The sequence below is a fragment of the Carassius gibelio genome, chromosome B2 (genome assembly GCF_023724105.1).
Source record: "Carassius gibelio isolate Cgi1373 ecotype wild population from Czech Republic chromosome B2, carGib1.2-hapl.c, whole genome shotgun sequence".
Classification (NCBI taxonomy): Eukaryota; Metazoa; Chordata; class Actinopteri; order Cypriniformes; family Cyprinidae; genus Carassius; species Carassius gibelio.
Window position 1 is genome coordinate 25,657,427 of NC_068397.1, and position 21,774 is coordinate 25,679,200.

At 36.6% G+C, this 21,774-nt stretch overlaps 2 protein-coding genes across 9 annotated transcripts in view; both read left to right on the forward strand.

Moving 5' to 3' along the window:
- LOC127951055 (integrin beta-1-like) overlaps window positions 1-10,090 on the forward strand; it is a 52,685-nt gene extending 42,595 nt beyond the window's left edge. The window contains exon 15 of the mRNA XM_052548676.1: window positions 9,609-10,090. Within this exon, the coding sequence (XP_052404636.1) occupies window positions 9,609-9,622 (14 nt within the window). The 3' untranslated portion in view covers window positions 9,623-10,090. The remainder of the gene's footprint in view (window positions 1-9,608) is intronic.
- Window positions 309-21,601, forward strand: LOC127951058 (integrin beta-1-like). 8 transcript variants are annotated; one of them, XM_052548686.1, is made up of 17 exons: window positions 309-474; window positions 1,509-1,575; window positions 1,843-1,928; window positions 2,036-2,240; window positions 2,675-2,842; window positions 2,922-3,148; window positions 3,786-3,941; window positions 4,199-4,294; window positions 4,702-4,791; window positions 5,483-5,623; window positions 6,163-6,365; window positions 6,441-6,679; window positions 7,453-7,675; window positions 7,756-7,852; window positions 19,686-19,818; window positions 20,426-20,592; window positions 20,706-21,601. In XM_052548686.1, exons 2-17 carry the CDS (start codon window positions 1,509-1,511, stop codon window positions 20,772-20,774), a joined length of 2,367 nt encoding a protein of 788 aa, XP_052404646.1. In that variant the 5' UTR covers window positions 309-474; the 3' UTR covers window positions 20,775-21,601. The 8 variants fall into 8 exon arrangements, with proteins under 8 accessions (XP_052404646.1, XP_052404647.1, XP_052404644.1 ...); XM_052548683.1 differs by lacking the exons at window positions 309-474; window positions 1,509-1,575; window positions 1,843-1,928; ... (9 more) ...; window positions 7,453-7,675; window positions 7,756-7,852 and adding exons at window positions 11,606-11,909; window positions 12,270-12,388; window positions 12,493-12,566; ... (9 more) ...; window positions 18,828-19,066; window positions 19,199-19,421 and having other exon boundaries at window positions 19,589-19,818; XM_052548679.1 differs by lacking the exons at window positions 309-474; window positions 1,509-1,575; window positions 1,843-1,928; ... (9 more) ...; window positions 7,453-7,675; window positions 7,756-7,852 and adding exons at window positions 11,606-11,909; window positions 12,270-12,388; window positions 12,500-12,566; ... (9 more) ...; window positions 18,828-19,066; window positions 19,199-19,421 and having other exon boundaries at window positions 19,589-19,818.
- The last annotated feature ends 173 nt before the right edge of the window (window positions 21,602-21,774 follow it).

The following is a 21,774-nucleotide window of genomic DNA, read 5'->3' on the forward strand; positions in this document are numbered from 1 at the left end:
ATGTGTTTTTGGTAGCAATGTGAATTTTTGCACCAAACTGTTGTTATTTGTGAGTTATGGCTTTGTTTGGAATAGTTCACTAGCTTAATACTCACTAAATAATGTGCAGTAAACTATACACTGGCAAACATTTACTTAAAACCATAGACTTTATTCTACAACAAATATTGAATTTATCTGTATTCTGTCCATGTCATATGTGCTGAATACTGCAGAGTAGTAGTGAGTTAGTATGCTATATGACAGCCAGTGTGTGCTTTTCTCTTCTTACTGCTACATAGTGATTGGTTGTCCAACCCAAACCTCACAGTACTTGAGTCTGTGTTCCTGTGTGTGTGTGTGTGTGTGTGAGAGAGAGAGAGAGAGAGAGACACTGCTGCTGTTGTATCTGAACTACTGAACAAGACAGGAAAAGTGGAGCATATAGACATTTACTTCATAAACAGACTTCTTGAAAGAGCCTTAGGAGTTAAGGCAAGTAACTAAGAATTCAATATATATATATGATGACGTTTTTTGTTTTATTCTATTATTTTTTGTGTATATTTGTCACACTTAAAAGATTCAGATCATCAATATATATATATATATATTACAAAGATAACCCAAATAAATACAAAATGCAGTTTTAAAATAATGATTTCATTAATAAAGGTGGAAAAAACTGTCCAAACTAGTGTTAATATTGTCAGCAATTTTCAGTCTTTAGTTCAGTTTTAGTCCTGTGTTAAATAGTTTTTATCATATTTAGTCAACCTTATCATCTTTAGCTCAAGCCAAAATTTAGTCTAGATTTAGTCAAAGAAAATCTAAAGTGTGCAGTATTTTAGCAATAAGATTATTGTTAATTAACTCCACAGACTATTAATTTTGTCAGACATTTTTAATTTAGTCTTAGACTTACTTAAATGTATTTTAGTAATAATTTTAGGTCAACCTTGTTCTGTTTTTGTTTAGTCACATTTCAGTCAATGAAATGTATGAGCATTTTTGTAAGGTTAAAGTCTAATCTTAGTTTGATTAATGGGGTCGTATACTAAACTTATTGCGGTATTCCACTGTATTCCATGACATTAGAGTACTGAATTGCCAAATTCAAGTCTTCATGATCTCTCACACAAATCCTGTTTATGGTACAATTTTTTGTACAAGTAGAACTAGGGCAGGGGTCAGCAACCCACAGCTCTTTCACCCCTCTGTAGTGGCTCGCTCACAGGCATAGAATGTGTGGATCATTTTAAAAATGCTGGTGGGGAAAGAGTTAAAAATGCATTTTATATTTACTTGCATTATCTTTGTGTATTTTTTTTATTTTATTTTTTTTGATTATATGAATCTTTAAAGTGTGACAAAAACCTTCTCATGGGACTGTCTATATATATATATATATACACACACACACACACACACAGACATATTTAGCTTTTTCTTTCTCAATAACTTATCTAAGTCAACGATTAACTGTCTCTATCATTCTTCCATTCACTCCCTTGTTCTTTTACATTTAGATGGATATGAAGGTGCTATTAATATCAGTTCTACTAGGATTTGTCTCTCATGTCAGATCGAAATCAGGTAACACGGCTACTTTCTAGCTACTCCTTTTTTAGCCTGGAGGTATGAGGGGCAATTTTATGAGTTTATCCCATAGTGATATTGTGAGAGTAAATCAATTTTTGCATAAATGTACAAAGAAACACAAATACTTAAAAAAATATATATTATAAAAAAATATATAATATATGTAAACAAATAATATTCTGTATAAGAGAGTTACTCACTTGGAAATGGTAATATCCTATTGAATCTGACTGAAAGTTGTTGTCTATGTTTTGTGTTCAGACACCAATATATGTATTTCTGCAAACGCCAAAACATGTGGAGAGTGTATTCAGATCGAGCCACAGTGTGCGTGGTGCAAAGATCCTGTAAGTTACTTTGTCTACAAAGCTTGATGGTCTTCTCTTGACTCTGGAAGATGTTCTGAGTCTTACCAGAATGTGTACTTAGTAAGTCTCTGCTTGCATCTTAACAGGGTTTCAAACATTCACGTTGTGATTCCAAAGACTCTATGGAAAATGTTGGATGCACTCCACTCGGCATAGAAAACCCTCGAGGAACGGTCACCATTGACAAAAACAAACCCGTCACAAACCGTAAAGTTGATGGAGGACAGAATCTGAGGCCTGATGAGATCACCCAGATCCAGCCACAAAAACTCACCCTGAACCTACGATCAGGTGCTGGACCCCATCTGTGAACAACAAAAACATCACTGGATGTGTTTGTGAGATAAAGAATAAGGACAAATTCATTCAAACGTCAATGTAAAAGTTTCATCATTTACTCACCCTCATGCTGATTCCAAACAAAGTCGTTCACAAAAAGGATGACTTGGACCACAGAACAGAGTGATAATTTCCATAGAATATTTGTATTTTATAAAAATTTTTTTGTATTTTATTTTATTTTATTTTTTTTATCTTTTGTGTTCTGCATAAACAAAACAAAAAAAAAAGTTATATGACATGAACGATGACCGAATTTCAATTTTGTTGTTTTTTTCTATTAAGTGAATTGATGGTGTAATTATAAATAATATGTGGTCACCTATAAAGTAGTTAGCACATTTTATATTCATTTTTGTCCCTTGATTGTCTTTGTCTCCCTTCAGGTGAATCACAGAAGTTTACTCTCAAGTTCAAGAGGGCAGAAGATTATCCCATCGATCTGTACTTCCTGATGGACCTCAGCGACATGCAAACTAATCTTGAAAATGTCAAGAACCTGGGAACCGAACTTGCCAGGGAGATGCAGCACATCACAAAAGACCTGCGGATAGGTTAGGAGAACACATGCTCACATCCACAGCTGCTTACACTCTTAAAGCTGTTAAATGATCTGCTAACTCTCGTTTATAGGTTTTGGTTCATTCTTGGAGAAACCTTTCAATCCGGTGACGCCAACATATCAAAAGAACCCATGTTTTCCAAAGAATTGCACAGCCCCCTTTAGCTACATAAATGTCCTGAACTTGACAGATGACACTGCATTGTTCACCCAAGAGGTCAGCAAGCAGCAAACCTCTGGAAACCTGGACTCTCCCAAGGCAAGATTTCAAGCAGTCATGCAAGCTGCTGTCTGCACGGTGAGTTGAGCTGAACATTCCCTAAATGCCAAGAACTATGGACAAAGTCTCCAATACATGTTTGCACATGCAGTGTTTTACTTGCCCTGCGAATGGCCACGTCGACAACAACTTTCTTTTTGTTCCAATAAAATGATTTTTCTAATTGAAAATTATTAGATTAGAAAATCTGATTTTCAAATACATCATCATTTTCTTCATATACTGCTTCTGACTGTCACCCAAGGGTTCTGATTTAATTTTAAAACACTAAGCGTGTAGTCAGTGTGTGACTGAGCCTTGGTAAAATCAGAAACACAATCAATATCTCTTAGAGTCCTAGAAAAAAGAAGAAGAAAGTGACGTGACATTCAGTCAAGTATGGTGACCAATACTCAGAATTCACAGCCGGAGCAGTGGGCAGCCATTTATGCTGCAGTGCCCGTGGAGCAGTTGGGGGTTCAGTGCCTTGCTCAAGGGCACCTATAGTCATGATATTGCCAGCCCAGGACTCAAACCCACAACCCTAGGGTTAGGAGTCATACTTTCTAACCACTGGGCCACGAATTTTCCCCTTGAAGAGAAGCAGCATGCAACATGTTTGGACAAAATCCATTTGAAGCTGTGTTCTGTCTTCTGTATTTGGATTGTATTTCAGGAAGTGATCGGCTGGAGGAATGTTACTCGCCTCCTTGTGTTCTCCACGGATGCTGGATTCCATTTTGCTGCAGATGGAAAACTGGGTGGCATTGTTCGACCAAATGATGGGAAATGCCATCTGGAGAATAATATGTACACCATGAGCAATTACTTTGTAAGTTTGTATTTGATAGATAGATAGATAGATAGATAGATAGATAGATAGATAGATAGATAGATAGATAGATAGATAGATAGATAGATAGATAGATAGATAGATAGATAGATCGTCTGTCTATCTATCTATCTATCTATATATATATATATATATATATATATATATATATATATATATATATATATATATATATATATTCAGAGAGACCACTAGAAATATCAGAGTGTGTCTTTGATTTTAGTGTTTTTTTCCAGGATTACCCCTCCATCTCTCAGCTGGTAGACACACTGAGTGACAACAACATTCAGACCATCTTTGCTGTGACAAAGCAATTCAGAGATCTTTATCAGGTGTGTGCAATATGTTTGTTATATCTTCTCCTCATTGCAACTACATCATATTCATCATATCAAAATTGTAAACATCAGGTTTAACTCTGATTGTAGCCTTTATTGACTCATTATGTATTTGTGTTAAGGTGACAAGAAATGCCACTTCCCTGGGATATGTCCTGCCCTAAATTGCCTAAAATAACCAGGTTTTGGCCATTTGTGCTGTGCAGATCAATCGTTTTATGACATCTAGTTCCACAAGCACGATAGAAAGCAGAGCAAATGGCTCCTTATGCTTTCGAATCACTCTTGCTGTACTTTGATCTTTATTTTAGGCAATTTAGAAAACCTGGGCAGAAAGTGTCCCCTGGAAGAGGCATGTTTGGTCACTGTAATTTGTGTGTGTGTGTGTGTGTGTGCAATAGGAGCTGTCTGCACAAATTCCTAAATCAGCAGTGGGGACACTGTCTACCAGCTCTTCCGATGTCATCAAGCTAATCATTGATGCATATAATGTGAGTTATTTATGTAATGTCTGTATGTAAGTAATGGATGGCTGTGGTCAGCTCTAGTTCATTTTAAGGCAGGGATGTACAAATGTGTTCCTGGAGGGCCACTATGATGCAGAGTTTAGCTCCAACCCTAATTAAACAAACCCTAACCCAGCTTATCAAGGTCTTCAGACTCACTAGAAACGTCCAGGCACATTTGTTAGAGCTTGCTGGAGTTACAAATTAAAATTTGCAGGATGTTAGTCCTTCAGAAGGTTTACAAAATACAGCCAGTTCCAATTGCGTAAGAGTTGTTTAAAATCTTATGGACTTGACCCTTTTGAATGATCAGAAAAAGGCAAGACACTTATTGCTCAATCAGATCAACTGTTCTGCAACCAGTAAAATTATAAGTTCAAAGTCCACAGTTCACACCTAAAAATGAAAATTCCTTCATCACTCACTCACCCTCATGCCATTCCAAACCTTTTTGGATTTCTTTTTAATCTATGAAACACAGAAGAAGATATTTTGAAGTATCGAATTTCAAAATATCTCCTTTTGTATCCCACAGAATAAAAAACTCATACAGGTTTAAAATGACATGAGGGTGAGTAATTGGTGACAGAATGTGAGTGAACTATCCCTTTAAAAGTATTTAAATTAATATTTGTGAAGCACTAATGTACTCTCTGTGTTTAATTGTGTCAATCAGTCTTTGTCCTCAGAGGTCATTCTGGAGAACAGTAGGCTCCCCGAAGGTGTGTCTATCTCCTACATCTCCCACTGCAAGAATGGAGTGAGTGAAAAAGGAGAAAATGGGAGAAAGTGCTCCAACATCTCCATTGGGGACGAGGTGAGAATAATGTCCTCCAGCTAGACACTTATGCAGTTGCATCTATGGCATTTTCATCAAATATTCAGTACTTTCCACATGTCCTTAACAGAACTGACCCTTTTTTATCCATGTTAAGTGCCCCAACATCTCCACTGGGGATGAGCAGAGAGAGTTTGAGACTATCTGCATTGTTTAAATAAAGTCAACATTTGAACATAATTGTCAAAATTGAAAGTTTCCCAACTTAATATCTGAGTATATGAACTTAAAAAAATGTACAGTTACATTACCTCACATTTCGTACATTCTAATGACTTAATACACTAAAATAATGTAATAAACATTAACTAAATAACATAAATTGATTGTTACACAACCCTAATGTATACTACTGATAACAAAAATGACAATTTGTAGTTTTTACTTACAAAAACCATATTTATCAGTATTTTAAAGTAAAGAGGTCACAAATAAAACCTATACACCCGACGGGCTATTTCAATTCCCATAAATGATATGCATCTGTTATTTATAAAACAATGTGTTGTGCTTCATAGGTGATGTTTGATATAGAAATCATGGCTAAGGGCTGTCCATCTAAAGGTAAATCACAGACTATAAAGATCAAGCCGCTGGGTTTCACTGAGGAGGTGGAGATCGTCCTCAACTTCATCTGTGAATGTGAGTGTCATAAAGAAGGAATCCCAAACAGTCCCGAGTGTAGCGACGGCAATGGCACTCTGGAGTGTGGAGCATGCAGGTTTGAGAGGCTGTCAATCTCATATGCAAATGCAGATAATATAATGATCTGATTTAATATTTTCTCTCATATCAGGTGTAATGAAGGCCGGTTAGGCAGATTCTGTGAGTGCAGCAGAGATGAGTTCCTGACAGATGATCCGGATGCAAACTGCCGCATGGATATGGGCACGGACATCTGCAGCAACAATGGAGAATGCGTCTGTGGAATGTGTGAGTGCAAGAAAAGAGACAACCCAGAGGAGAGATACAGCGGAAAGTTCTGCGAGTGCGACAACTTCAACTGTGACCACTCCAACAACAGGCTCTGCGGAGGTACAACCCATTTTGTACTACACTATTTATACATTTTTTTGAAATGTTGAAATGCATTCTGTCTTCTGCTCAATTAAAAAAAAAAAAAAAAAAAAACATAACACTGTTAAAATCAACATGAAATTGTACTACCACCTTTTTATTTGCACAGTATTATTGTTTTAACGGTTGTATAAAATGGTGGGTGGGGGGGGCTGTTTTAGAGGTGAAGCATTTACCATTTTGATTTTATTTTGACTTGAATGGATTAAAAACCTATATTTGCTATATTATTATACCTGCCAATGCAGTAAGACAAATCCTGATATCCTTTTGAATTAAGTTGAATTTTCTTAACTTGTGGACAGTTTTTTTCCCCTGTTTTAAATGTGAATAATTTTGATGCATTTTTTCAGAAAAAAAGGCTTAATATATCTTAATTAATTCCAACTGCTTAAATGTATCTGGATTTAAGAATTTTTGCAATGCAAATCTTTTTGTATGAAAACTGTATCAAAATAATTTGAATTTGAAAAAATCTGTCAGTGGTAAGAAAAATAATTGTTTCCCTTTGAATTCAGTTTTTCTTACCGTATTTTAATGTTTCAAGTATAATTACTATTTGGTAAAATTGCCAGAAAAAAAAGTTCATATTTTGAAACATTTGCATTTATAAGTAAATGTATCTTGATTTAAATATTAGCTACTGGAAAACAAGAAAAAATATAATTATTTTATTTTTATTTTTTGGAAGTAATTAGGACACTTAATACAGTGCCGTTTTTTCCCCAAAGGTCACGGTCGTTGTGAATGCAGGAAGTGTATCTGTGACCCTAACTACACAGGAAGTGCTTGCGACTGCTCATTGGACACCTCAACCTGTATGGCTAGTAACAAACAGATCTGTAACGGTCGGGGCATCTGTGTGTGCGGCAGGTGTAGATGTACAGACTCAAAGTTTCAGGGTCCAACCTGTGAGATCTGCCCAACTTGTCCTGGAGTTTGCACTGTACACAAGTACGTAATTAACAGGACATTTGCTTGAACAACTGCCACAGCTAGCAGCACTAAATATATTTTCTTGTCTTTCCTCACAGGGATTGTGTCCAGTGCCGAGCATTTGGTTCTGGTGATAAGAAAGACACATGTGAGAAAGATTGTACTAACTTCGATCTTATAATGGTGAGGAAGAGGGTGGAACTTCCTCCGCCCAATGAACAGCCCTACATCAATCACTGCAAAGAGCGTGATGCTAACGATTATTGGTTCTTCTTCACCTACGCTACCAAGAATGACAACACCGTTGTGGTCCATGTGGCAGAGGAGCTTGGTAAGTGGAAGATGAAATAAGTACCAGCAGGTCCTGAGTTATATTGTTTTAGTTAACTAGTTAGTTAACTATATTGTTTAGTTAACTAGTAACAGTGCCTTGCAAAAGTATTCATACCACTTAATTTTTACACGTTATGTAATGTTCCTGCCATATGTAAACTGCTTTAAATCACTTTTTTTCCATATCAATCTACACTCCATACACCATATAGACAAAGCAAAAACAGAATTGTCACAAACGCATAAATATATATATATATATATATATATATATATATATATATATAAACCTGAAATAATTACATTGCATAAGTATTCATACCCTTGACCAAATATTTAACTGAAGAACCTTTACAGCCTCAAGGTTTTTTGTTTTTGTTCGATGCAACAAGATTTGCTCATCTGCATTTGCCAATTATCTGCCATCTTTCTCCTCACCTCTTCAACTCTCAAGCTGTGTCAGGATGAATGGGGCAGACTCACATTTTCAGGTTTCTCCTGAAATATTTGATTGGATTCAAGCTCAGGCTCTGGCTGGGCCACTCAAGGACATTCACAGAGTTGTCTATAATTCATTGCTGTGTTTTTAGGGTCATTGTTATGATGGAGGGTAAACCTTCTGCCCAGTTCGAGGTTCTGGATGCTCTGCACTAGGTTTTCATCAAGGCTATGTCAATATTTTGGTGAATTGAGCTTTTCTTCTGCTCTGACAATTCTTTCAGTCCCTGCCGCTGAAAAATAGCTCCACAGATTGAGCCTGCTACCAGCACACTTTACTTTTGGGATTGTACACTGCAGGTGATGAGCAGAGCTGGTTTCCTTCAAACATGATGTTTGGAATTGAGGTTCATCAGAACAGAAAATATTATATCTTTCTTTCTGAAGGTCCTTTAGGTGATTTTTTGCAAGTTCCAAGTGCGTTTTCATGTGTCTTCACTGAAGAGAGGATTGAATCTTGCCACACTGCCATAAAGCCCAGTTTGGCGAAGTGTTGCAGTGATGTTTGTTCTCCTGTAGATTTCTCCTATCTCAACATATGATCATAGAGCTGAACTATAGTCACCATCAAGTTCTTAGTCACCACACTAACCAAAGCCCTTCTCCATCAGTTGCTCAGTTTGGCCAGGAGGCCAGCTCTAGGAAGAGTCCTGGTTGTTTCATACTTCTTCCATTAAGGGTAAGGTTGACCCATAAATGAGGCGGTATTTTTTTTTAACTCTGTCCCAGATGTCTGGCTTGATGCAAACCTGTTTTTGAGCTCTATAGGCAGTTCTTTTGACCTCAGGACTTGGTTTTTGCTCTGATATGCATTATAAGCTGTTGGACCTTTTATTAAGATGCCTTTCCCAATCATGCCCATTCAAGTGAATTTGCCACAGGATAACTTCACTCAAAGTGTAACAACATCTACAAGCAATATGAATGCTCCTGAGCTACATTTAAACTGTCCCATATAAAGATATGAATACTTATGCATGTGATTCAAATGATTTAAGTTTTTTTATTTTTAATACATTTGCAAATATGTAAGAATAATTCTAGGTCTTCTACATGAGAATGTGTTACCACAATACTAAATAATTGTTATTTAAAGTTATTTTATCCCTTTTTATTTTAGAACCATTAATATAGGAAAGTAGAGAGATGACCGGAAATTACTGGGAGGAAAGGGGAGCAGTACCTGCAAAGGACCTTGAGACGGGAATCGAACTCGGGGCACTGTGGGCGCAGTTGCGCTATTTGTCTATGCCACAGGGTTATTGGTGCCAACAATAATTGTGTCTTTATAGAAATGTTATAGATGTATTTTCCTTAAGAGAAACAAATCAAGTAAATGAGTCTTTTAATTTTAAATGGACAGAAATATACAAGTGCTTCTCAATGAATTAGAATGTTGAGGAAAAGTTCATTTATTTCAGTAATTCAACACAAATTGTGAAACTCATGTATTAAATTCAGTGCACACAGACTGAAGTAGTTTAAGTCTTTGGTAGTTTTAATTGTGATGATTTTGGCTCACATTTAACAAAAACCCACCAATTCATGATTAGAATTCAAATTAGAATACTTCATAAGACCAATAAAAACATTTTTAGTGAATTATTGGCCTTCTGGGAAGTATGTTCATTTACATCAGCAATGATTAGTCTCTTGTTTCTCATTTTCCTCTTGAAAATACCCTATAGATTCTCTATGGGGTTCAGGTCTGGTGAGTTTTCTGGCCAGTCAAGCACACCAACACTATGATCATTTAACCAACTTTTATTGCTTTTGGCAGTGTGGGCAGGTGCCAAATCCTGCTGCAAAATGAAATCAGCATCTTCAAATGATGGTCAGCAGAAGGAAGCATGTGGTGCTCCAAGATTTAGTGGTAAACAGGTGCAGTTTCTTTGGTTTTCAAAAAACACAATGGACCAACAACAGCAGATGACATTGCTAGGACAGCAGGAAAAGATTTCTCTTTGTTCCCCAAACTTAAGATCAAATGGCTAAGAAATCCTGCGGTGACCCCAATGCATAAATCCCCAGCCTTATCAGGAAACGAAGGATGCTAAGGCATTCCTATGGCCCAGGATCACCACAAACCTTAAACCAGGGAACACCTCCTTTCTGCAGCTGTAAATTCCCGAGACTTTTGTCTCCAAAACTAGTAGACTGAAATCAACCCACTTGTGGTTTAATACAAACAACGGTCTCACAATTGCTTCCAATAAGCTGAATTAATTACCAGGTTTTTACCTCACATATATTTTAAGTATCATGTATGTTTTATATAACCTGTGGATTTATTTCTCTGTGTGTTTAACTTTCATTACAGCCTATTCATAGGGTTTTCTACCTCAGTTATAGGAACTAATCACCAGAAGTTGCCTCATACATGTGTATTCTCTGTATTATGCATGCTTTATATTACTCAAGTTAATTTTGTGTGTTAGACACTTATCACGGTTAAATCCTTATTTACTTCCACCTCAACTATAAGAGGTGGTTTATGTATATGGTATATGTATTTTGCTACCTACTTGATGGGTAAATTATTTCTAGAATTTTGATATTAAGTAGATGTGTGTAGGATGCACCATATTTAAACTACCTATTAGTTTGCTTATTAAAGCGTTTAACTAAACTCTCAGGACATTACGCTAACTACATGCAAGAACCAGAGAACAGGGTGTAGGTCCCACCCAAGACAATATCTGATTGGCTGTTGCACTAATAAGGACGGAGTAGATGGACACGCTTATGACCCAATGACAAGCAGCTATGCATTGCTTTTTGCCTTGCTTTTGCAGTGACTTTTGCTCTTGCCTATGTTTTGTGCTGACCTTTCCATCGTCCAGCGTGTATGCTTACGTACTCTTCATTTCTACACATAATTCTGGAATATACACCTTTTGATCTGCCTGTATATATATGTCTACTTTCATTTTCATAAAAAAAAAATCCTGAATATGCTTCTTTGCATTGTATTATTAGATTATTAGATTTTATTTTGTTCATTGTTGTCATGCATTATGGCATATTATTCAAAAACTATTATTCAAAATATTTTCATATTGATAAATATTTTATATTAAATGATTATTATTATTATTATTATTATTATTATTTAAAATATTTGTAAAATTTTTATGTCTGATGAGAGTCAAATCTTTTTCTTCTTATTAATTTCTAATGTGAATCTGTTCTGGGGGAGGAGCCTCACTCTGACATGTCCCACCCAGTTTGTGTTTCCTGTGTGAGGTGTGAGACTGCTGCTGCTGTATCTTCTGTACATATGCCTACAGGGCTGTTAGGGTGCACTGTAACCTGGATTGTAACTCAAGACATCAGGAAAAGTTGAGCATATAAACATTTACTTCATAAACTATATAAACTTTATAAAATTCTAGGTAGAGCCTAAGGAGAATGTGTTAAGGTGAGTAACTAAGCTTTCTTTCCCCCCACTTTTCTTTATTTTCACTTATTTTAAAATGGTCTACACTACACTTCACTAATCATATATTCTGCAAGTAAATATTGTGTCTGTGTGTATATCAGATATATATCAGATTGAAACTGTTCAAGCAAATCTATAATTCAGTGATCAATCATTTATGCTAATGTGTGTGTGTGTGTGTGTATTATATATATTAACATGCAGCTAGTGAAAGTAAAAGCTAGTAAAGTTAGTAAAATAATAGTTAGAGAATGTTTCTTGGTGTTGCTGTTTCCTTCTCAATAACTTATTTGTTATCAAAGTCAATGATTAACTGTCTCTTTCATTGTTCTGAGTCAGAGACACTCCTGTTTGCCTGTCCTTTTTTAACGGCAACCTACTTTTTGGTGCAAAGAGTACACTTATCAAACTAAAAGAGTCAAGATTATTAATGCACAATTTTTCACAGTACAATTTATGTGAGTATCAGACAAGGACTTTGTATTTGTACATAAGTGATTGCTCTCTCTCTCTCTCTCTCTCTCGCTCTCATTCCCTGATGTGTTTCCGTGTAATTCTTTTGCATTTAGATGGATATGAAGGTGCTATTAATATCAGTTCTACTAGGATTTGTCCCTCATGTCAGATCGAAAACAGGTAATACAAGTCATTTATAGCCAGCAACACGGCTACTTATTAGTGCCTTAGGGGCATTCTTTTAATGTTTAGGTTTATGAGTTTATTGTATGATTAAGTGCCCTGCTTTGCCATGAATAAACAAAGAAATAACTTTAAAAATACCTTATTAAGTTAATCTGCAAAAGATCTACTTGTTGGGGTTTCTTTTCATGATGTTTTAGTCACTGCATGGGAAATGATGACTATTTGAATCTGACTTAACATTGTACTATTTTAGATCTTGTCTTCTTCTAAAGTTGTTGTCTATGTTTTGTGTTCAGACACCAATATATGTATTTCTGCAAACGCCAAAACATGTGGAGAGTGTATTCAGATCGAGCCACAGTGTGCGTGGTGCAAAGATCCTGTAAGTTACTTTGTCTACCAAGCTTGATGGTCTTCTCTTGACTCTGGTAGATGTTCTGAGTCTTACCAGAATGTGTACTTAGTAAGTCTCTGCTTGCATCTTAACAGGGTTTCAAACATTCACGTTGTGATGACAGAGACTCTCTGGAAAAGGTTGGGTGCACTCCACTCGGCATAGAAAACCCTCGAGGAACGGTCACCATTGACAAAAACAAACCCGTCACAAACCGCAAAGTTGATGGAGGACAGAATCTGAGGCCTGATGAGATCACCCAGATCCAGCCACAAAAACTCACCCTGAACCTACGATCAGGTGCTGGACCCCATCTGTGAACAACAAAAATATCACTGGATGTGTATGAATGTGTTGTGTGATTATAAATCAGGACAAGCTCATCTAAAATGTCATTTCATCATTTACTCACCCATACGTTTTTCCAAACTTGTATGTATTATTTCCTTCATGAACCCCAGAAGGATTTCAGAAGAACATATTTGCTACTCTTTTCAATATAATGAAAGTTAATGATGACTGAGGATGCTTGTGAAGTGAGAAAAATTAACAAAAAAAGTACAAGTAATTACCATAAAAGTACTATAAATGTGGGAAATATTCCAGACATTCACAGGATAATCAACAAGAGTCTTACAAATAAACATATCATTTTTTTGAGTTGATTTCAATGCAACAGCTGATGTAGTTCACCGAGCTGATCTGAAAGTCTCGTTCATGAATGGATTCGGTTCTTGCGTTCACCCACTGACTGACCGGGAAGATTATCAGTGACTGAATGACTCAAATTTACTGTTTGTCAGACAAAGCTATTGTACGACTAAAGATTTGTAATGTATTGCACAAGTCGAATAGATGACTTTTGCAATATGTTGCTTTTTTTTGTTTTGAATTTAGAATTTGACAGTCCTCATTCACTTTCATTATGTAACCAGGATAAAAATGTACAAAAAAAAAAAAATGTTCTGCATAAGCAAGAAAAAAAGTCATAAAGATATGCAATGATATGTGGGTGAGTCAATGTTTTTTACTATTAAGTAAACTATTCCTAGTTAACATAGTAATAGAAGTCTGATCCATTAATAAGTTTAGCAAACTGGTCATAGCATTCATGGCATATTTATTCTCCCTACAGGTGAATCACAGAAGTTTACTCTCAAGTTCAAGAGGGCAGAAGATTATCCCATCGATCTGTACTTCCTGATGGACCTCAGCGACTCCATGGACATAAATCTTAAAAATGTCAAGAACCTGGGAACCGAACTTGCCAGGGAGATGCAGCACATCACAAAAGACCTGCGGATAGGTTAGGAGAACACATGCTCACATTCACAGCTGCTTGTACTCTTAAAGCTGTTAAATGATCTGCTAACTCTTGTTTAAAGGTTTTGGTTCATTCTTGGAGAAACTGGTTATGCCTTACATTCTGATGACACCGAAGTTTCTGAAGAACCCATGTTTTCCAAGACACTGCTCACCACCTTTCAGCTACAAAAATGTCCTTAATTTGACTGACGATGGTGCATTGTTCACCCAAGAGGTCAGCAAGCAGCAAACCTCTGGAAACCTGGACTTTCCAGAGGCAGGATTGGATGCAATCATGCAAGCTGCTGTCTGCACGGTGAGTAGAGCTGAACATTCCCTAAATCCCAGAGAACTGGGCAAAGTTTTCAATAAATGTTTGCACATGCAGTGTAGTACTTGCCCTGCGATTGGCTCCATCCACAACAACTTTCTCTTTGTTCTAATAAAATAGTTTTTCTAATGGAAAATGCTCCAAATTTAGAAATACAGAAGCTGAACTCAGATTTTCTTATAATGTATACGTCATCGTTATCTTCATATACTTCTTCTGACTGTCACCCAAGGGTTCTGATTTAATTTTAAAACACTAAGCGTGTAATCAGTGTGTGACTGAGCCTTGGTAAAATCAGAAACTGCTGTGTTTGGATTGTATTTCAGGAAGTGATCGGCTGGAGGAATGTTACTCGCCTCCTTGTGTTCTCCACGGATGCTGGATTCCATTTTGCTGGAGATGGAAAACTGGGTGGCATTGTTCGACCAAATGATGGGAAATGCCATCTGGAGAATAATATGTACACCATGAGCAATTACTTTGTAAGTATGTATTTGATAGATAGATAGATAGATAGATAGATAGATAGATAGATAGATAGATATTCAGACAGTCAGAGAGACCACTAGAAATATCAGAGTGTGTCTTTGATTTTAGTGTTTTTTTCCAGGACTACCCCTCCATCTCTCAGCTGGTAGACACACTGAGTGACAACAACATTCAGACCATCTTTGCTGTGACACAGCAATTCAGAGATCTTTATCAGGTGTGTATTCAGAGATCTTTATCAGGTTTGTGTAATATGTTTGTTATATCTTCTCCTCATTGCAACTACATCATATTCATCATATCAAAATTGTAAACATCAGGTTTAACTCTGATTGTAGCCTTTATTGACTCATTATGCATTTGTGTTAAGGTGACAAGAAATGCCACTTCCCTGGGATATGTCCTGCCCTAATTAGGCATTAAACCTAGCATTAGGTTTAACTCTGATTGTAGTCTGTATTGATTACTATAATGCTTTTGTTTGTGTGTGCAATAGGAGCTTTCTGCTCTAATCCCTAAATCAGCAGTGGGGACACTGTCTACCAACTCTTCCAATGTCATCCAGCTCATCATTGATGCATATAATGTGAGTTCATGTTATTTATACAATGTATATGTCAATAATGGTTGGCTGTGGTGAGCTGTAGTTCCTTTTAGGGTGGAAAGGAACTGAAGATAAAACCACTCTAACTCTTTACTTACTTGCAAAGGATTCTACTTTACAGCAATTCCCATGCATAATGTTTGTTTATAATATTAAATATGTACTACTCATCTGAATGATCAGAAAAAGGCAAGACACTTATTGCTCAATCAGATCAACAGTTTTGCAATCAGTAAAATTATAAGTTCAAAGTCCACAGTTCACACCTAAAAATGAAAATTCCTTTATCACTCACTCGCACGTCCTGATTTTGCCAAGTCCGATGTGTTCCTAGGTCAACATATTTTGTTGACCCTGGAACAACATTTTACTCCAAAAATATATTCTTAACCATATCCCTACACCTAAACCTAACCTTAACCATGAGTAATCCCTAAAATCAGAGGAAATGATAGATGAATGACACTGATGTACAAGCACCAAACACTGATTTTAAGCATAAACTTCACAAAATCTAAAAACTGGTTCTTCAAATCTGATTGGTTAATCACAATGTTGTTCCAGGGTCAACAACGATGTTGTCCCAGGAACATGTCTCACTTGGTAAAATCAGGTTCTGCCACTCACTAACCCTCATGTCTTTCCAAACCTTTTTTTATTTCTTTTTTTGTCTATAAAAAACAACAGAAGATATTTTGAAGCATCGAATTTCAAAATATCTCCTTTTGTATCCCACAGAAATGAGGGTGAGTAATTGGTGACAGAATGTGAGTGAACTATCCCTTTAAAAGTAGTATTTAAATTAATATTTGTGAAGCACTAATGTACTCTCTGTGTTTAATTGTGTCAATCAGTCTTTGTCCTCAGAGGTCATTCTGGAGAACAGTAGGCTCCCCGAAAATGTGTCCATCTCCTACATCTCCCACTGCAAGAATGGAGTGAGTCAAGAAGGAGAAAATGGGAGAAAGTGCTCTGACATCTCCATCGGGGACGAGGTGAGAGAGTAAAGTTCTGAACATCTGCACTTGTCTGTGCATAGAGTGACTCTATTTTGCTAGCTGTGGCTTACGCTTAGTGCACAAGTTCATATGAAAGCAAAATTCCAGCTAATGCCCACTCAACAATGACATTCTAGTTTGCATACTTCTGAGACATATACCAGTTCAGACTGAAGCAGCGCTGAGCAACACCCAATGATTTTGTGAAAGGAAAGACTGGAAGAGGATGGTGAGGTGTTAGTTACAACTGTATTTTCCGGACTATAAGTCACACTTTTTTTCATAGTTTGGCTGGTCCTGCGACTTATAGTCAGGTGCGACTTATTTATCAAAATTAATTTGACATGAACGGAGAGAAATTAACCAAGAGAAAACATTACTGTCTACAGCCGCGAGATGGCGCTCTTTTGTTGCTTGGTTCTAAATAAATGCGACTTATAGTCCAGTGCGACTTATATATGTTTTTTCCTCATCAAGACGTATTTTTGGACTGATGCGACTTCTAGTCAGAACATTTTTTTTCAGTTCTGTGCAAATCAGCACAAAGCAATCTGAATGTTTCACTTCTTCAGTGCAGATAAACTGATGGTGTAAGTTTTAGGTGAAATACTGCATCCTAAAATAGCACATTGTAGAATAAAGGTTACATTTATGGTTAAATCTGGCACCTGTGATTGCCAGAAATTCTCCATAAAAATTAGCTGAGAATGTTTCAAAAATTATCGGATGGCATGTTAGTGTCTGTATATTTTACAACATAAAATTGTATGACATCTAACAGAGTTCTGATTGCTCATTAGGGTTTGCAGTGCATGTGACATCAAAATAATGAAATAAGCAGTGTTGGGGAAAGTTACGTTTAAAAGTAATGCATTACAATATTGTGTTACTCCTTAAAAAAATAACGAATTACGTTACTTAGTTACTTTTTATGGAAAGTAATGCGTTATGTTACTTTTGCGTTACTTTCACGTTACTTTTTAAATAGGAGCAGAGCTTGATTGTTTTTAATATAGTGAGTTCTATTTATAGCAAATTTAAAAGCATATTACACACTAAAAAGTGTAATGAATAACCCTCAGGCTAAAGGAAAAGTTAATTCACATCTGTACAGGTGAACACAGGAGAAGAAGGTTCCACACTTTTCAGCAACAAAAAAACATTGAAGCAAAATTGTTAATTTATTTAAAGTCATTTTTGCTTATTTGGTTGAACTGGATCATCAAAGGACATCAGTAAAGACACTGGTTAATAAAATGGGATTCGATACATTTGTCTTATTTAACATTTAATTAGGTTTGCATCATATTCTGAGTTTGCATTTCACTGTTTTAATTCATTTTGATGAATACTAAATCAGTTTTTTTGTGAGTGGGATGAATAAATGCACATTCACATTTAGTCTTGAATTACCATGCATCTTGTTCACACAGTGCACACAACGCCTCTGTATTTCCGATTTCTCCCAATATGGGGACAGGAGACTCGTCAGTCAATAAATGGGAAAACAAAGTAACTGGCATTACATTTTTGAAAAAGTAACTCAGATATTGTCTTGTAAATTAAATAGTAATGCATTACTTTACTAGTTACTTGAAAAAAGTAATCTGATTACGTAACTCGCGTTACTTGTAATGCATTACCATCAACACTGGAAATAAGATAATATAGAACACAAAATGCAATGCCCAATCATGTGTTGATATACAATAAAGTTTTACTACAGTGTTTTAAAACTTTGTAAAACTTCCTAATGTTTTTACAGTACACAACTCTTCAGTGAATCTCTAAATACAAAAGCTTCTTATTTGTAGTGTGCACAAGGCCTTAGAATTTGTGATGTGCTTCATAGGTGATGTTTGACATAGAAATCATGGCTAAGGGCTGTCCATCTAAAGGTAAATCAGAGACTATAAAGATCAACCCGCTGGGCTTCAGCGAGAAGGTGGAGATCGTCCTCAACTTCATCTGCGAATGTGAGTGTCGTAAAGAAGGAATCCAAAACAGTCCCGAGTGTAGTGATGGCAATGGAACTCTGGAGTGTGGAATATGCAGGTTTGAGAAGCTTTCAATCTCATATGAAAATTCAGATAATATGACAATTATCCTGATTCAACATTTTCTCAAATATCAGGTGTAATCAAGGCCGATTAGGCAGATTCTGTGAGTGCAGCCAAGACGAGGTCCCAACTGACGATCTGGACGCGAAATGCCGCATGGATAACAAATTGGATATCTGCAGCAACAATGGAGAATGTGTCTGTGGAACATGCGAGTGCAAGAAAAGAGAAAACCCAGAGGAGATATACAGCGGAAAGTTCTGTGAGTGTGACAACTTCAGCTGTGACCGCTCCAACAACCAGCTCTGCGGAGGTACAACCCATTGAGAATTTGCGCTTCTGTCTTTTGCTGTATTTGATTGTTGTGAATGAATTCTGACATTATATATTTGTTCTGGAAAACATGACAAAAATACTTGTAACTGAGGCATCCTTTTCCCCACAGGTCATGGCCGGTGTGAGTGCAAAAAGTGTATCTGTGACGCTAACTACACCGGAAGTGCTTGCGACTGCTCATTGGACACCTCAACCTGCCTGGCCAGTAACAAGCTGATCTGTAACGGTCGGGGCATCTGTGAGTGCAGCGTGTGTAAATGTACCGACCAAAAATTTGAAGGTCCAACCTGTGAAATCTGCCCAAACTGCTCCAGAATTTGCAATCAACACAAGTGAGTTATTGGCTGAACACTAATGAGGTTTGACAAACAAAGCAACCCCAGTAGGTTGAACCACTGACTTGTAGTCAGTTTTGTATCTGAATAAACAGTGCAATCATGAAATTATTTAATCTCAGCCTTGCAGTACTAAATATATTCCTCTCTGTTTTGCCTCAAAGGGACTGTGTTGAGTGCAGACAATTTCACACGGGTAGCAAGAAACAAACATGTGAGGAAGACTGTAGATCCTTCAATATTACATTAGTGAAGACTAAGGAGGAACTTCCTCAGCCGAATGGCCAGCCCATCAATACATGCAAAGAGCACGACGTTGACGACTGCTGGTTCTTCTTCACCTACACAACCAAAAACGATGACAGCTTCGATGTCTTTGTGGCTGACATAAAGGGTAAAAATGACAGAAAAAATGACCACATACCAGTATGACATTTATGCAGATTTCTATACAATAATGAGTGTCTGCTTAAGCACTTGACTCTGAAGTTTTAAAGTAAACCTGTTTGATTTGACTATTTAAAGTCACCTGTTCACACCAAGAACGATAACTACAAAGATAACGGTATTAGCATCCACACCAGCGAATGATTTGATGAAATTCTTGAGCTTGTTAAAGCAGGATGGATTTTGATTGGCCATCAATGTTTTCCATCAGCTGGAAAAAACTGTTTGGAAAATGATTCCAAAAACATTGTTTCTCTGTGCCTTTATCATTATAGCTGTGGTGTGGACTCTGCTATTCTTTAATATTGAGAATGATTTATAGAACTATGTCGTTATCTTTATCGTTATCGTCCTTGGTGTGAACGGACCTTAAAACCAAGACCCACTTGTTTTTTCTTATTTGAGAAGAAGTTTCACTTGAATATACATCACAATAGTGGAGAAAAGACAGTTGCAACTTCTGTTTCATGTCATCTTTCTTAATTTATAGTTACTGATAACTAGTTTACAAGTTTTAGATTATTTCCCATAATGCTTTGTGCCTGTGTTCACAGAGTGTCCCTCTGGCCCTGATATCATCCCCATTGTGGCGGGTGTGGTCACAGGAATCGTTCTGATTGGTTTAGCACTTCTGCTCATCTGGAAGCTGCTCATGATTATTCATGACCGCAGAGAGTTCACCAAGTTCGAGAAAGAGAAGATGAATGCCAAATGGGACACAGTATGCATCTCTTTATTAGTATTTCTTTTTTAATATTGCAAATAAATACATTTTAAGGGCTGTACGTGCTATGAAAAAAATATTGGCATAATAATACCTGCTGTTCTGTTTAGGGTGAAAACCCCATCTACAAGAGTGCTGTGACAACTGTGGTGAACCCCAAATATGAGGGAAAATTATAGATCTTAAGGATGGCTTGGAGCAATGGTTCCCAACCGGTCTTTGCTTCATCGCCCATATTTTGCATTGGTGACCTAATACAGTATCATAAAGTGTATTTAATGTAATCAGGGGCGTGTTGTGACATTGGACAAAAACACCTTTTTGGATGCCAACAACAATTTTATCAACGCTTTCAAATTTTGATAAACTATTTATTTTGTGGTTTTAGTGTTTGCCTTCTGTCCATTACCCAGTCAAATGCATTTTTTGAGTCCTAGCCTACCAGTTGAGAACTGAATTGTAAGCTAGTTTCCCATTGCTTAATTATATTTTTTTCTATTTTGCAGTGTTAACATGTAAATATTAAACTCCTCATTTGAGAAGTCACAACAAGATTCACCAATGATTATTATTTTTGAATACTTTATATAAAGCCAATGAAACAGTGCTGGGGTTATTAAATAAATTCTTGACAGGCTGGTTGTGTGGATGACATTTGTTTCTCCATAGCCAGTGGTTGTTTGTATTTGGGGGAGGGGCGTTCTCATGCTAGAGAACATTTGATTGGACAAAACTCTGTGTGGTGCAAGATGAGTCATCAATGTTTTTGTTTTCCCAATTCCCAAAACTGTAAAAAAAAAAAAAAAAAAGTTGTTCACATGGATAATAGCTACATTCTCAAGTAAAAATGTACAAGGAATGTAAGTTATAAGGGACACCTTTAGACCTTGTTTACCCCTAAAGGATGCATACAAGTATCTTTGTAACAAAAGTTACGGCCTCAGTGGCGTATTTTGTACCTATTTCTGACTTTAAAGTTTTAAAAAATAAACACACAAAGACTTTTGTTTTTCGTTTGCTAGTGTTCTTGTTTTACTGCTACCACAAACGGCGAAGTATTTACAGTATACCGTTGCAAGCAAAACGGGTCAAAATTATCAGAAGACAATAGAAGGGGTTAAGTGTATTTTTGCAGTTTTGCCATAGCATCTCTTCATGCTGCTATTAGATCATATGCCT

What these genes read in the sequence shown, in the direction of transcription:
- LOC127951058 (XM_052548684.1), top strand. Translation starts at nt 12,500, where the DNA reads ATGGATATGAAGGTGCTATTAATATCAGTTCTACTAGGATTTGTCCCT. An exon ending in AATTCAGAGATCTTTATCAG is followed by an intron (nt 15,309 to 15,587) that starts GTGTGTATTCAG and finishes TGTGTGCAATAG; the next exon opens with GAGCTTTCTGCTCTAATCCC. An exon ending in ACATCTCCATCGGGGACGAG is followed by an intron (nt 16,691 to 18,545) that starts GTGAGAGAGTAA and finishes TGTGCTTCATAG; the next exon opens with GTGATGTTTGACATAGAAAT.